The sequence below is a fragment of the Sprattus sprattus genome (genome assembly GCF_963457725.1).
Source record: "Sprattus sprattus genome assembly, chromosome: 2".
Classification (NCBI taxonomy): Eukaryota; Metazoa; Chordata; class Actinopteri; order Clupeiformes; family Clupeidae; genus Sprattus; species Sprattus sprattus.
In genome coordinates, this window is record NC_137921.1 from 27,206,341 (window position 1) to 27,221,340 (window position 15,000).

The window sequence follows — 15,000 nt, forward strand, 5'->3', positions numbered from 1 at the left end:
GTCCCAGGATCGAGCTCACCAATTTTCTGCTTGCATAGGTCGCAGAGCTGGGCCTTGGCCAATGCGGGCACACACAGCCAAGCCTTCCTGCTGTCACTGTGGCTAGGAATGGGCCCAGGGCCTTCAGTTCTTTTCATGGAAACATAGGGAGCCCAGGCTGAGGAGAGGGAGTGAGAGAGAGAGAGAGGGAGAGAGAGAGGGGGGAGAGAGGGATGGGATTTTAAAAAGGCCCTCTTATAATGAAGGTGTTGGGAGGAGAACATTGGTTGAAAAATGCATTCATCATACATTGAATCTGAGAATTAAATGAAGTGACATTTCATTTGACAACCTCTTGTTTCTTTCTTTTTTTCCCTCCGTGCCACCTTTTTTTGCGTTCCCTTGCGAACTGTCAGAGTTTTGAATTTATGTTATCTGAAACGGCTTCCCCTTTTCTCTGTCTGTTAATCTTGGAAGTTAATTAAATTGTATTGAAAACTCAGTAAAGACCTCTCCGCAATATTGGCTGGTGCCGTCACTGTTGGCAGCCAGTGTTTTCATTTAGCTCCCGAAAGACGTGCTTCCTTTTTTTTTCACTCCGCGCGCTGAAAATTAAGGACAGAAAAGATTTCTTGTATCGGGTAGGAAGTGAGGCTGTGGCGCGAGGCAGAATGGAAAGTGAATAGATTTGATGTGCACAATGTTCACACACAAACACACACACAAACACACCAGACACTCACACACACACACACACACCCACACACACACACACACACACACACACACACACACACACACACACACACCACACAATGTTCTCCGAAATGGAAAGAGCGCAGACAGAGGCGCAGGTGTCGCTTCGCTGATTTGGCTCAGAAAAAACACTGCTGGTGCTAGCAGACCTAGAGCACGCACACGCCCGCTACAGATTCTCACACTAGCATTATTTAGGGATACCGAACGGGCTGAAACTATTGCCTCTCTGATTCAATCATGGACATAGAATGTATTTAGTGATGTTTAAATCACAACGGGAATTGAATAATAAACTGAATTGAACTGAAACTGAACTGTTTTTCAATCAATACAGACAAACTATTATTATCATAGCTCATATAATTCTTACTTGAAACATCATGAACTAATGGAACGATCCATACGTTTTCAAGCATCAAGCAGACTACATATTAGAATATAAAGGGCAGGGCTAAACATCATGCACAAACATCCACTGCAACATTCATATTAATTTAGCCTTGAAACAGATTTCTGCAGCATACACACTTTATTTCAAATTGAGAAGTATTGGTGTTTAGGTAGAACAAAAAACATTTGGCTGTGATAACCACAGACTATCCATAATGAAAGACCACCTGTGAAACTCAAGTCAGGCTTTTCACAAATAGCAGATTGAGGGAATGGTGAGAGTTACTCGGGTGTCACGGCTGCCTGACATACTCAAGCTCCCACCACCAGAGCAACCTCTCTCTGCTGGGGCAGCCATGTAATGAGCGCCACGGTAAAGAGTACTTCCTGTGATGTAATCCAATCAGGCGCTGGAGGAGCCCTCAACCCCTCAGTGTGGACACATGTGTCCAATTTCCGATTTCAGTCCGATTTAAATTGGATATTGGACACATGTGTCTCCCCAGAACTAGATTCATCAGTGGACACATGTGTCCAATTTCCGATTTCAGTCCGATTTAAATTGGATATTGGACACATGTGTCTCCCCAGAACTAGATTCATTGTGTCCGACTTGAGTCCCACTGGACTCCGATGTAAACCCCTGGACACACGATTTGATTCCGCTGGTAATTGGACTGGGCGCGCATGTGTCTCTCGTATCTGATTCAAATTGGACAACAACAACTTTTGCACGTGCTTGAGATCGTGCCCACAGACATATAAATGCATCATATATAATGTATATGATATGATAAACGCTGCTAGACGCTCAGTTCTTGTGCTCCCTCTCATTCACGTTGAAATACTGAAAGCGAAAGTGAAACTTTGAAACTGGAACGCAACTGTTTGGGACAGAACGCTAGTTCAGTGAACAAATATTTTCATATTACTTTCCACCAGTTGTTAGTCATGTAATCCATTCATATCGATGTCAATCAATCAGTACTAATACAACTTTAACTGTGGTGTGTTTTTGTTTCATTTCACAACGTATTTACTGTATAATCAACGGTAGCAGATGTAAACATTCCGCATTTGATTTGAACTGTCGCGGCCAAGAACTAGATTGGTCACTGCCATGTGCTTTGAGATAGAGCAGTTAACCCCCCATGGAGACCCCATGGAGAGAATTGGATGGGATCGGAGTGCTGCCATCATGTGCCCGCACTGCCTGACTCTGGGCCACAGCAGACCCCCCCCCCCCCCCCCCCAGGGGAGCACGAGCACGGAATGAGGGACAAGAAAACTCCTATTGATTCTACACAGAAAATAGGAGACTTGACTTCATAACAGAAAAAGTCAAGCAAAATTAAATGAAAAATTGCTTACATACTGAAACATTTATTATTCAGAGTGGCAGGGAGGGAGGGAGGGAGGAAGAGGAGGAGGGGGGGGGAGGAGAAAAAAATCCATTTGGCAAAGAAGATGCGGATCGATGAAGACGGATTACTTCTGTCCCAGATTACTTCTCTGATTGATCCGGCCCAGCCTGTGCCTGACCTGCAGGATATGGAAGAACTGGGAGGTGTCTGATGAATCTGCACAGAGAGAGAGGGGGGGGGGGGGGGGGAAGATGGGGAAAATAAAAATCAATACTGAGGGAGAACTTTACTGACCCAGTGTTAGGATAAAAACACAACGCTTTGCATCTGAATGGATTCTGACAACCCAGATCCCTCCGGCATTCAAATCCACGTGTAAAGTCTGTGTGTGTATACAGTATGTGTGTGTGTTTATGCTGTGGTGGTGATGGTAAGAATTACTGTTGGAAGAAGGCGCTTCTGCTTTTTCAGTAAGGATAGGAGGGAATAGATGTGTTTGTGTGTGTGTGTGTGTGTGTGTGTGTGTGTGTGTGTGTGTGTGTATTTTCTTCTTGTATTAAATACAGTGTTCATCAGAGGGTTTCCATTTGGCTTACCTGTAATCATAAATAACTAAGGCCTAATCCTTAAATGTAGTCAGAAATACACAGAGTAATAATTCAGGCTGCATTCACCTGTCAACTACCGTTTACTGGCGTAGGGGCTGTGTGGCAAGTTTGTGTGTGAGTGTGTGTGTGATTTATAACCCTGTTTGACTGCCAATATGTAGAGCAGGAAATCACGGACAGCTCAAACGGAAAAATGTCTATTGTGCAGACAGCCCGTAATTCTGTGCAGTTTCTCCTTCAAGGGGGTCAGTCATATCAGGCTTGAGGTAGATATCAGCCCACCAGAGACTGGTGTGTGTGTGTGTGTGTGTGTGGGGGGTTGGGGGGGGGGGGGGGGGGGGGGTTGGGGGGTGCTGCAGTGGGGAGAGGGAGGGATATTATGACAATGGAAGAGATGCTGGAAGAAAGGCTGCTGAGATGGTGCAAGCACACACACAGCCTCGCTGGATGCCCAGATGATTTTGTGGGGTGGTGTGGCAGACGGGCAGACATTGGGGGATGAGGGGTGGCTAAAAAGGGACTATCGGTTAAATGACACTGCCGCATGCTGATCCGCTGCAGATGCCGCCACATCCATAGGTAACCGAGTGGCAGGGAAATTGATTATCTGGGGTTTGGCTTGCAGTATAGCGCCGGTTCAGCAGCGTCTCTCCAAGAGAGGAGGTGCATCAGGGTCTCGAAGGAGGACAGAGGACAGGGGAGGGGGGGAGCACCTAAATCATGGGATGACAACAGTAGAATGTTTCTTTGGTTCAGTATGATATCACAGGTAGTGTCACCATGTGTGTATATGAGCGTTGCGTGTGTGTGTGTGTCTGCATATGCTTCGGGGTATATGTATTGGGACTAGGTATAGTGGAGGTCGGTGATTAGTCGACTGGTCTAGATTGACTGCTTCTGGTAAAGCTCCTGTACTGTCTAGCCTCTGCTGGCTCGTGTCACTTGCATCCCGCTTCTGCCATCCACGTCTGCTGCTGATTGCATGTGTGTTATTGCACGTATTAAGTGATGTTAGTAACAACAATGATCTTTTCAACAACAGGTATAAGAAGCACCACCACTAGTTGTAGTTTTAGCTAGATGTGTGTGGAGTCTTATACTGGGAATGTTTGCTTTGTGTAAAATGCAGAGAGAATGCAATGATTAAAATGTGCCAACCAATCCCTTATTAAGACAATAACTGAATAAGATACATCAGGGCCATCGCAGAGTCAGAGGAAATGTCTAGTTCCTGTAAATATGAGCAGCTGAGCTACTGCTTCAGTTATATCCACTGTGTAAAAGGAATTGTTGGTTATAATAAGCCAACTGCAAATGCAGAGAATTTAGAAATGTCTGTTATGCTGTGTTGTGTTAAGTTAGCCTGTGATGTAGAAAATGAATGAGATAATAACAGATTGATGTATGGCAATGTTAAGTGATATATAACCTGCGGTCCTCACTGAAACTAAAACCAAGGTGGCATCTGGGGAAAACCAATGAAATCCCCCCTAACCAGCACAAGCACCCCCCCCCCCCCCCCCCCTCCTTCCTCCTGTAATCCTCGCTCACTATTCAGACTGGTCAGCACACAAACCCAGATAGCAGCTAACGCTGGATCCGGCCCAGTTTCTGGCTCAGATCTGGCCGACGGGAGAGAGAGCTTCCTAGCCTCTCCTTCAGCGTCACTTCGACCGCTGCCAGCCAATCTGATTTTCTGTTAAAAACCCCTCGTCTAGCTTGTAGGAAAAGCGCTCTAACGTGATTGGGCAATGGTACAGTGCCACCCTGCCCGCACTCCTACACCCCCCCCCCCCCACTCCAATCTATCCTACCCTACATGCACTCATACTCCCCCCACCCTAATTTCTCTCCGTCCTACCCTCCCTCATGCCTCCAAAACCCCGGCAGCGCACCCCCCCCCCCCCACACACACACACACCCTGCCTCCTCTTCACCCACCATATTATCCATGAACAGGAGGCATCTGAAGGAAAAGGTCAGTCCTCAAAGTCTGCCTTTCTTCCTATAATTGGCTTGTTTGAGCTGATGGTAGCCACATCAGCAGCAGAGGCAGAAGCAGAAACAGCTCTTCCTCTGCGACCCCACGCTCCACTTTTCACCGTCCTGGCATCAGACCGCTCTCCTGGCGTCAGACCGCTCTCCGCAGTCATTACACTGGGGCCCGCTTTCACACACAATTCAATTTGAAGCTCAATGCAAACATCCTGTCTAATTGCATTGTTCATTGTAGCACAGGCCTGTGTGGCTTTTGAAGGTATTGATTAGGTGCACTTGCAATACTCAACGGCACCCCCAAACACCCCCCCTCCCTCCATCTCCCCCTCCCCCGACCCCACCTCTTCTCCCACAAAAGCCACCTGTGTGTTTTAGTGCGCCCTGGCGACCGCAAGGCCCTTTCTATTCTGCTTCCCCTTGTGCCTTGCGAACAGCTTGTTTAAATGTTGCCCCTGACCCCTCCCTAGGGATCGACTGAGACTCAGTGGCGTCAGACAGAGCTCCCGCAGCTACAGGGCTGGGCAGAGAAGGGATTGCTGACGCAGCCAAAGATGGTAAGGAGACGGCCGCAAATGGCCTTTTACCCACCATTAACAATGCTGATTACGGTGCCGGCAGGCAGGCAGCAACAGAGGTCTGCTGAGAGTGAGGAGGGGTGGGGGGAGGATGCTCATAAAGGCTCTGGCCTCCTCTGCTGCCAAAGCCCAAGGAGAGCCAGGTGCAGCGCTGTGCACCTCCTTACTCCTTATTTACCATATAGACGTACCTATCCACAGTACAAAGATAGATGTAGATAGACGTACCTATCCACAGTACAAAGATAGATGTAGATAGACGTACCTATCCACAGTACATAGAGATGTAGATAGGCGTTTCCGGTTTTCGTTCCAACCCTAAAATTGTCTCTATCCTGTCATTAAACATTAAAAAAGCACTATAGGCTACATTATGTAAGCGGCAACTGTAATTCTGACATTTTGTAAGTATTATACATGAGTTAAGACAAGGAAAATGTATGCTATGTTGTTTATTGGGCAAACAAAACATAACAGCATTTGGCCAAACCTCGTCAGGGCCCAATCAGTGCATTTTTGTCAACAGAGACAATACAAATATTACAAAACTACAATGGTATCTACATACATCCCTCAATGTTGTATTTGGATTTGTTAGTCGCGGGGTCAAATGAATAATGCTGCCGCATAGGATTCTCGCAATGTCTTCCCATCTGAACAAAAAAGTTAAAATTCCAAATATGAGAACTACCGTATTAGCCCACGTTTTAAATAAAGACTTAACAAACTAGGGTCGGTTATGCTTGGCAATAGCAAGGTAGTCTACTGCCAATGCTAACTGTCCAATTTAGCTATAATTTCATTAACTTGACCCTGCAGATTTTTACAACAATGCATTGGAAATTCGTAGCCTATCTTATAGAATTCCTATTTAAAACAAACATGTGTGAGATACTTGGTACAATATTTACCTCTTCTTAAGATTGAGTTTGAGAGACTGGTGGCTACAGCTTGTGCATAGATTTGATCCGATAAGGCTACCAGCTGGCGGCGCGCGGCACGGTTCTCTAATATCTAAGTTAACGACCAGAAGAGAACATCACCAATCATATTGCATTTAGGAATCTTGTGAAAGAGCGAAAAAATAACGTTATTAACCGGTTACCATTATTTTAGGTAAACGATGATCCGGAACATATTTTTTTGGAAAGTTTCTGGTTTCGTTTCTGTTCCTAGCAAAACATCAAAAGTTTCTGGTTTTCGTTTTCGTTCCGTGAACCGGTTCAAAGCCTTGAGGCGTACCTTTCCACAGTACAAAGATAGATGTAGATAGAAGTACCTATCCACAGAATATAGATAGATGTAGACATAGATACAAATATACATACATGGTTAGAAAGTTTGCTAAATGTAGTTGTCTGTACAAGCACATGCATTTATAAATACCACACCCACACACATCTAGATATGTATGTCTATAGAACATAGATTATTAAAATGATGAAATTAGAGGACTGTATTTCACTGCCATTTCTTTTTTTACCTTTAAATTATTCTCCTATTTGATTATTCCAGCAGTAATATATAACAGACTGTGTTGCTAACATGAGTGTTATGCCTAGACAATGGAGCATAAGCTGATGTTCAGCATTGTCTTTGGGAACTCATCAGATACTATACAGCACAGACAGTTACTGTTACTGCAGCTACTCCTCACTGTGAATCAAATCAAAGAAATGATGACTTCTTAATGTAAGCAGTGTTTTTGAAAGCAGGGCTATTTCATCAAATAGGTTTTAAACAAGTGAATGCACACTCACTCTTGCAGATAAATGTCCACACACACACACACACACACACACACACACACACACACACACACACACACACACACACACACACACACACACACACACACACACACACACACAAAGCAGAGGCAGCATGACTAAGCAGACACTAGAATGATTAGCCTGTAGAGTGAGGATGTGAACATAATACCATTTAGACAGTTTCATACACCATCATACTCACACGCACTTTTTTTGGTTTTTCAGTTTGCGCCAAACAGCACAGTGTAATGTAAAGTGAGCAGAGATGGTGTGTGTAGCTGGGTGGGCTCTGATGGCGATGTTGGTCCAGTTCTGATGGACTGACAGGAAGCACTGGGGATATGCCTTACTGGTGGTTTAGTGGAGTGATGTGTATGATGACGAAGAACAGAGGAGAAGGAGAGAGACAGAGAGAGAGATGGTGGTAATAATAAAATACATGCACTTATTGTCATATTGTGCACTAGCGTCATGTGGGGTTTTGGATGTTCTGTGTAGGTAGACAAATAAGTAACAAAAGGCACATCAGATTGGTACTATATATATTTATTATTTGAATTTAATTGTAATTCACCTAAATGTCATCTGTGGTTAATGTGACACATATTCATAGCCAAGAATCTAGTTTGCAGGAAGATATTAGAATCCAGAAGTAGTCTTCGTAGTCATACAGGGAGGAAAATCTCTTTTGTGCTATTTAATGTTTGTTAACCTTTTCTAAATAGGCTGGCTTTGAAACGGTAGGGCAAGACTTCACAGGGAAGCTGGAATATATTTTTGAGAGTCTAAAAATAAACATGTCGGTGCTTTCAGAGGCTCGGATGTTTGCCTTCCTCGCCGGGCTATTACGCCACATTTCTGCTTCCATCAGCAGACGACAGTGCACCCTTCCAAAGTTCCTCACCCCTCCTCAAGTTCATTTAAATTATTCTGTGTCAAGTTTGGCCAGAATATTAAAGATGCTTCTGGGAGGGGGACACTTGTTTGGAGGCAGGCGGTTCTTGGTCAGAGTTTATCTTCTTATTGCTGCTTCACGTGAAATGTTCTCTCATCACAGTCTCTCCTGTGGTTGACATTATCAGTGAGAGTTCAGTTCTCTGTTTGCAGCTTAATGGTCTTCAGTAAACAAGGTGCAAGGACCCGGAGTGTCCTGCCGTCTCAAACTAACGTTGCCTGAACGGCCAACCTACGTCCTACCTTTCTCCGGCTGTTTCTTTGGATGACTTGTGATGGATGCACAGACATCATTCAACACTAGATGCCTTTGTCTTCCTAACTCCGCCACTGAAAAGAGACCCTGTCCCAGGATGTATCACAGCGTTGCCTGGGAGATGTCGTTTGACTCCGCCAAACAGTCGACTGATTAGATTAGACACACTTCATGCTAATGAGTGAATATATTTAGTGGCGGTTGAGGAGTAAAAGAATCTTAAAATAAGTGTTATATATTTTTTTAACCACTAGATAAGCGCAGCTGCCTTCACCCCTCCAGCAGCCCCACTGCCCCCCATCCACCCATCCTCAACCCCCAAAGGGCCAGCGAGCTCAACTTCAAACACCTGCTCCAGAAGCACTCTGCTAAACGAGTGGCAAATAGTGTTCGCCATGACAGCAGTGCCATGCTGAAGGGCGTACACAATGTTACCCTGTCAAGCTGAGCCAGCTATCAAAGCAAATATGAGAACTGAAAATATACCAACCCCCCACAAGGAAAGAAAACAAATACAAACACATGAACTAAAGACTGGTAGTGCATGGTGCTTCTGTTTTATGATTTGTGTGGATTCACAAACCATGTCCTGTGTATCTCTATGGTTATGTGTGTTTTACTTGTTATTTGACATGTTTGTTTCACGTATATTATGGATAATTGTGAGTTACTGCTTACAGAGACATTTCTGGACTCTGGACTCGGTCCTTTATTTTGAAAGCGCTGTCCTCCTCTGCTCTCATAGATAATCAGCAACATGGAGCCTCAGGTCACGAACGGACCCAGTGCCACCACGGCCAACGGGCCTTCTAGCAACAGCCGCAGCTGCCCCTCGCCCATGCAGTCGGGCGGGTCCAACGACGACAGCAAGACCAACCTCATCGTCAACTACCTGCCCCAGAACATGACCCAGGAGGAGTTCCGCAGCCTGTTCGGCAGCATCGGAGAGATCGAGTCCTGCAAGCTGGTCCGGGACAAGATTACAGGTACCACTCGCAGAAACCCCCACCCACAATTCTACCACTGACATCATTAGAAACCACCACCCACAACACCACAACTGACCACAATCATTTTGCCTCTGCAACACTTAATCCAAAACATCATAGGACTATCAGTATTGTATAAACAATGACACGTTAAGACATGTTAATTACCTGATGCTACTGCAATATTGTCACATAATGTCACATAATGTCACATAATGTCACTTTGTCTTACACATGCATGAGTACACACAGCTTGGGGCACTCACTCAGTAAGGGGACAACACCCACAGGCCTCCTAAACAGGGTGGAGTGGAGCGCAACTGTAGAGACTACTGGGAGTTTGGGACAGTTGGCTGTGGTGTGTGTTTGTGTGTATGTGTGTGTGTGTGTGTGTGTGTGTGTGTGTGTGTGTGTGTGTGTGAGTGTGTATGTGTGAGTGTGTATGAGTGTGTGTGTGTGTGCGTGTGTGTGTGTGTGTGTGTTTGTGTGTGTGTGCATGTTTAAATTTTGCATATGCATGTGTGTGAGTGTGTGTGTGTGTGTGTGCATTTGTGCATGTTTGCGTGTGTGTGTGTGTGTGACCCCCTGGGCCGAGGATAGCTAGCGCCACGTGGCCACAGAGGTGTTTAAAGCGCCGCTCCCCGGCTAATCATGTCGCTAATCCCACACCAGCGCCTGAGTGGGTGGCAGCGCAAATGGCAGAAGCAGAGGCAGATGGATGGGGCACGGGCGCTGAGATAATGCCAGATAATGGCCTCCATTTTATACCCTATTTAGTGACACTTGGCTATTGATAATCTCATTAGAGAAGGCTAGGGCTAAAGCCGCTAGTTTCCCTTTTTTAGAGTTCAATTCTTTTGAGAGAGAGGCAGCAGGAGGGTAGAGAGTGCAAAAGCACTCAGCTCAACACACTCCCCTGCCCACAAACACACACACACACACACCATATGACTACCCCATTTTCTCTAAATTTCACACATTAAAAGTCACATCACAGATTTCATACACACACACACACACACACCGACACACCGCCTAAAGGCGGTCACTGACTCTTGACCACGCGTTGCTCTGAAGAGAAGATCACTAGGGGTGCATGTGTTGTAAGATGAAAGCCCAGCCATTCCCATCATCTCCTGTAGTGGCCCCAAAAGGCACCTCAAACACTCCCCATCACAAAAACAAGCCTCCACCATCCAGGGATTTTTTTTTCCCTTTCAGGCATTGTTAGAGGCACCTCAGTGGCTCAGATTTCACACAGTAGGCCGCAGCAAGGCTCGAGTAATCCCCAAAATGGGGTGATAAAAATTCCGAACACGAAGCGAAAAAAATGTGAGCGGAGCCGCGGGAGCGCCATGCCAGGCTTAAACGGCACGGCGAGGTCGTTAGCTTAGATCAATGTTTAGTGTTTGTCTCACACAAGGTCTCTGGGAATGTTCAGGATCACAAGGTAAGGGTATAAATATTCCCCTCCCGTTGCGTACGCCTGAGCAAAGGCAGATCCCATGGGGACAATTTCCTAGTTCAAAATTTGAGACTCACAAAGCACTTCTCCATCTTTGTGAAGCACAGGGCTCTTAAGCTGGCTGTTGAATCAGTAAGCATCTTTAGCTGTCTCTGCTTTTTATTTATTTATTTTAGGTGGATTTTTTAGGTGTTTTTTTAGAGGGATGTAAGCCAGGAGCATCTGTTAGTTTCTGTGTCATAATATTTGACCAGATCTCTCTCTTTTACCCTCCTCCTCCTCCTCCTCCTCCTCCTCCTCATCCTCTCATCTCCTGCGTGACTGATGCCTGAGAGCGAGTCACCTCTCTCGCTGCTTTCAAAGCATTTAGATGTGGGAGCAAAAAAAAAAAAAAAAAGAAGAAAAGCAAAGATCCCTTTTACAAGTCAAGTTCAAAAGAGGGAATAGCGCCTTCCCTCGACAAGGTGAGAACGCCGGGGCCCTGTGAGCCACTGAAAGACAGGCGTCTGCCTCTCCCCTCCTCTCCTCTCTTCTCTCTCTTCTCCTCTCCTCTCCTCTCCTCTCCTCTCCTCTCCTCTTATTCTCTCTTATTCTCTCTTCTCCTCTCCTCTCCTCTCCTCTCCTCTCCTCTCCTCTCCTCTCCTCTCCTCTCCTCTCCTCTCTTCTCTCTCTTCTCCTCTCCTCTCCTCTCCTCTCCTCTCCTCTCTCCTCTCCTCTCCTCTCCTCTCCTCTCCTCTCCTCTCCTCTCCTCTCCTCTCCCCTCTCCTCTCCTCTCCTCTCCTCTCCTCTCCTCTCTTCTCTCCTCTCCTCTCCTCTCCTCTCCTCTCCTCTCCTCTCCTCTCTCTTCTCCTCTCCTCTCCTCTCCTCTCCTCTCCTTTCCTCTCCTCTCCTCTCCTCTCTCTTCTCGTCTCCTCAACTGTGGAGCTGTCAGCTTTGATGAATCTTGAGCCGTGGTGAATGAGTGATGTGTGCCGTGGTGAATGAGGGATGTGTGCCGTGGTGAATGAGGGATGTGTGCCGGCTAAGGGAGGCCCCTCGCGGCTGCGGCTCGCCGTCTCTGGGCCTGCCTTGCCCTCAGCTCACCCGAGTGCCACCACATCGCTGTGTGTATGTGTGTGTGTGTGTGTGTGTGTGTGTGTGTGTTTACACTGCTCTCGAGTGAACACTCACACACCCCCCTATCCTGCGTGCTATACCACCAGGCCCTGCAGGTTAATCTTTTATTTAATAGGGGGATACACGCAACCTGCTAAAGCAGCCGCCCACGACCGCAGAAACACTTTGCCGCATTGGCGTGGCCTGACAGGAGCACTTTAATTACATAAACAGACTGCATGTATCTCCATGGAGAGAGATGAAGTTGGGCATCCAGCTTAAGGTGCAGGAAATTAATTGTTTTGTTGAATAACTCCAACCCAGCAGCTCTGTTTCAGACTGATATCCGAATATCTGAAAACAAGGCTGGAAGAAAGCCTGGGATGAAGCATTAAAACCTTCTGCCAATGTACACATCGACAGCCAGTAGTAGCTGCTGCTGCCCGGAAGACTGCCATGGGTGTGAAGAATATAAATAAACACATGCGCCTGGCCTCGGGACGCACTGATTTACTTGTGGGCCAAGCAGCATCTTCAATGGAAACTTTTAATGGAATACATTAGAGGAGGAGAGCGTCTGAGCCTCTGGCCAGTGGCAGCAAATGGAGACGGCTGAACAGGCTCATGGGCTGGGCCCACAACTGAAGCATTGGCAGGTTCTTTGGGGGGGGGGGGGGGGATCTGCTGCCTCTCGTTTCTGCATTTTTCCAGCAGCAACTATGACAACATATTTATATGTGTATCCCCAATGACATTACAGATAGATGTTATATGGGTAGGCAAAATATGTTTTGATTATGCTATTGGTTTTATTTACTGATTATTAATTTGTTCTTTATTAAATTCTCCTATACATATATTGAGTTGGCAGGTGCTTTTCTCCACAGTGACTTAATGACTGAGATAAAGTACATAGCATTAAAGAGACAGAGACAGCCACACAGAAACAGCTCACCTGTTTTTTTTCTGTTTATATCGCTCTCCTTCGTGCAGACAGTGTGCTACCTCAGAAGCTCAGAACCGAGCCGTTCATAACCCCCCGGGTGTCTTTGTTCTCCTGTGTTCATCTCCCTCACTTCTTTTTGTGGCCCAGAAGCTACATTATGTCGGCTGTCATTTAAAAGCCAAACAGAACAACCCACGGAAGGGGTCCCATTGCTTGGCACCGCCGAAACTGTCACCGTCACGTCCCCTCAGCTTAACACTGAGGCTCGTCACCATTACGTCCCCTCAGTATCTCTCTCATATCATCCCCAATGTTGCTTACATTGAAGACGCCTCGGCTGTTTTTCATCCAGGCACACATCGCGTGCATTCCACTCCACTCCAGGCAGCATCAAGCCCAGCCATCTGCCGCAGGCTTGAGACCTGTCAGCCCCAGTGGGAGAGCTGGTGTGTGTGTGGAGCCACCACGGCCGCCAGGTGACCTGGGGTCAGACGGAAAGCATCATCCCTCTTTACCGTGAGATGTTTATCCACCAGTGAGAGGAACCATGCTCAGGCAATTACACTGACAATGGAGAGCAGGGCAAAAACACAAAGAGAAGAGGAAACCACACACACACTGAGGAAACGGAGGAAGAGGAGGAAAGAAAACAAGCAGATGTAGCGCATCAAATATTCATGCTGTCGTGTTGTCAGCTGAAGCGTGGTGTGGCTGGAAACACCTCAGCAGGCGTGTGTATGTGCGTGTGTATGTGTGTGTGTGTGTGTGTGTGTGCATGCATGTGAGTGGATGCGTGTGTGTGTGCATGGAGGGGAAGTGTGAAAACCCGGTGTGAACTCCTGTTCGAGGACAAACATAAGCTCTTCGGCTTCCAACCACTGCCTTTCCTCGCCAGTGCGTACAAACATTCCCATAATTTGTCTGACATGGAGCCTATAAAATATGTACTGAATACTTTATTTCCAACATGGTAATGTGGTTCCTCACGACTCATGAAACAGCTGATAAAGGATCTATTTTAAAATATTCTATGTTATGTATTTTAGTCAAAAACCTATTATTTTACCAAATTTAAAAGGCCCTTTCAATGTCTAAAGAGCTTACTACTGAAGTTGTCTTTGAGGAATGAGAATTAAACGTTTAAAGCTGGCTGAAGAGAACACGAACATTGAATAGTTTCTCTACCATTTCTTACTTTTTGCCTTTTGCTTGAGAGCTGATTTTGAGTGCATGACAATGACCTACCTCCCCGAAACTTTCCAAGAAAAACACATCAGGAAGGAGTCCTCAAAATAAATCCTCTCTCGTCAAAGTCTTGACAGCACTTGGTAAATACAGTATATTCCATAAAATACAGGCAAAAGGTTTGGTAGTGGAAGAGAGAGAGAGAGAGAGAGAGAGAGAGAGAGAGAGAGAGAGAGAGGAAAGGAGAGAGAGCATTAAAGGAATTGAGTGAGAGATAGGTAGATGAAGAGAGAGAGAGAGCAAGAGAGGAGAGAAGGAGGAAGAGGGAGCAAGAGAGGTGGTGGTGGTGGTGGTGGTGTTGGGGGGGGGGGGGTGAGCGAGCACAGGAGCTGTCTTTAAAAATAGGCCCATGGCTGGCGTGTGTGACGAGATAAACACACTCTTGACATCTTCCCTTAAGCCGGGTATTACACACCAGGCCTGCTGGAAAGTGCACACGCCAGTGGAAAAGGCAGCCCTCAGCAGGGGGACTCACATTAAAATTTCACCATCTCCAAACCTCCCTCCGGTGCCTACCCCCCACCCCTCCTCAGGCGCCTGCACCCCACCTCCTCAGAGGCATCCTTGGTGGGGGACATGGTGTACCGGAGTGTGGGAACATCCTG

At 46.4% G+C, this 15,000-nt stretch overlaps 1 protein-coding gene across 6 annotated transcripts in view; it reads left to right on the plus strand.

The window, feature by feature from the left end:
* Window positions 1-15,000, plus strand: part of elavl4 (ELAV like neuron-specific RNA binding protein 4) — a gene marked incomplete at both ends in the record, with an annotated part of 91,554 nt that overhangs the window by 33,315 nt on the left and 43,239 nt on the right. For 4 of the 6 annotated variants that reach the window (XM_080832222.1, XM_080832223.1, XM_080832224.1 and 1 more), the window contains 2 exons: window positions 5,566-5,652; window positions 9,401-9,641. In XM_080832222.1, coding sequence (XP_080688348.1) covers window positions 5,566-5,652; window positions 9,401-9,641 — 328 coding nt within the window. The remainder of the gene's footprint in view (window positions 1-5,565; window positions 5,653-9,400; window positions 9,642-15,000) is intronic. The other 2 variants (XM_080832226.1, XM_080832227.1) reach the window with 1 other exon arrangement.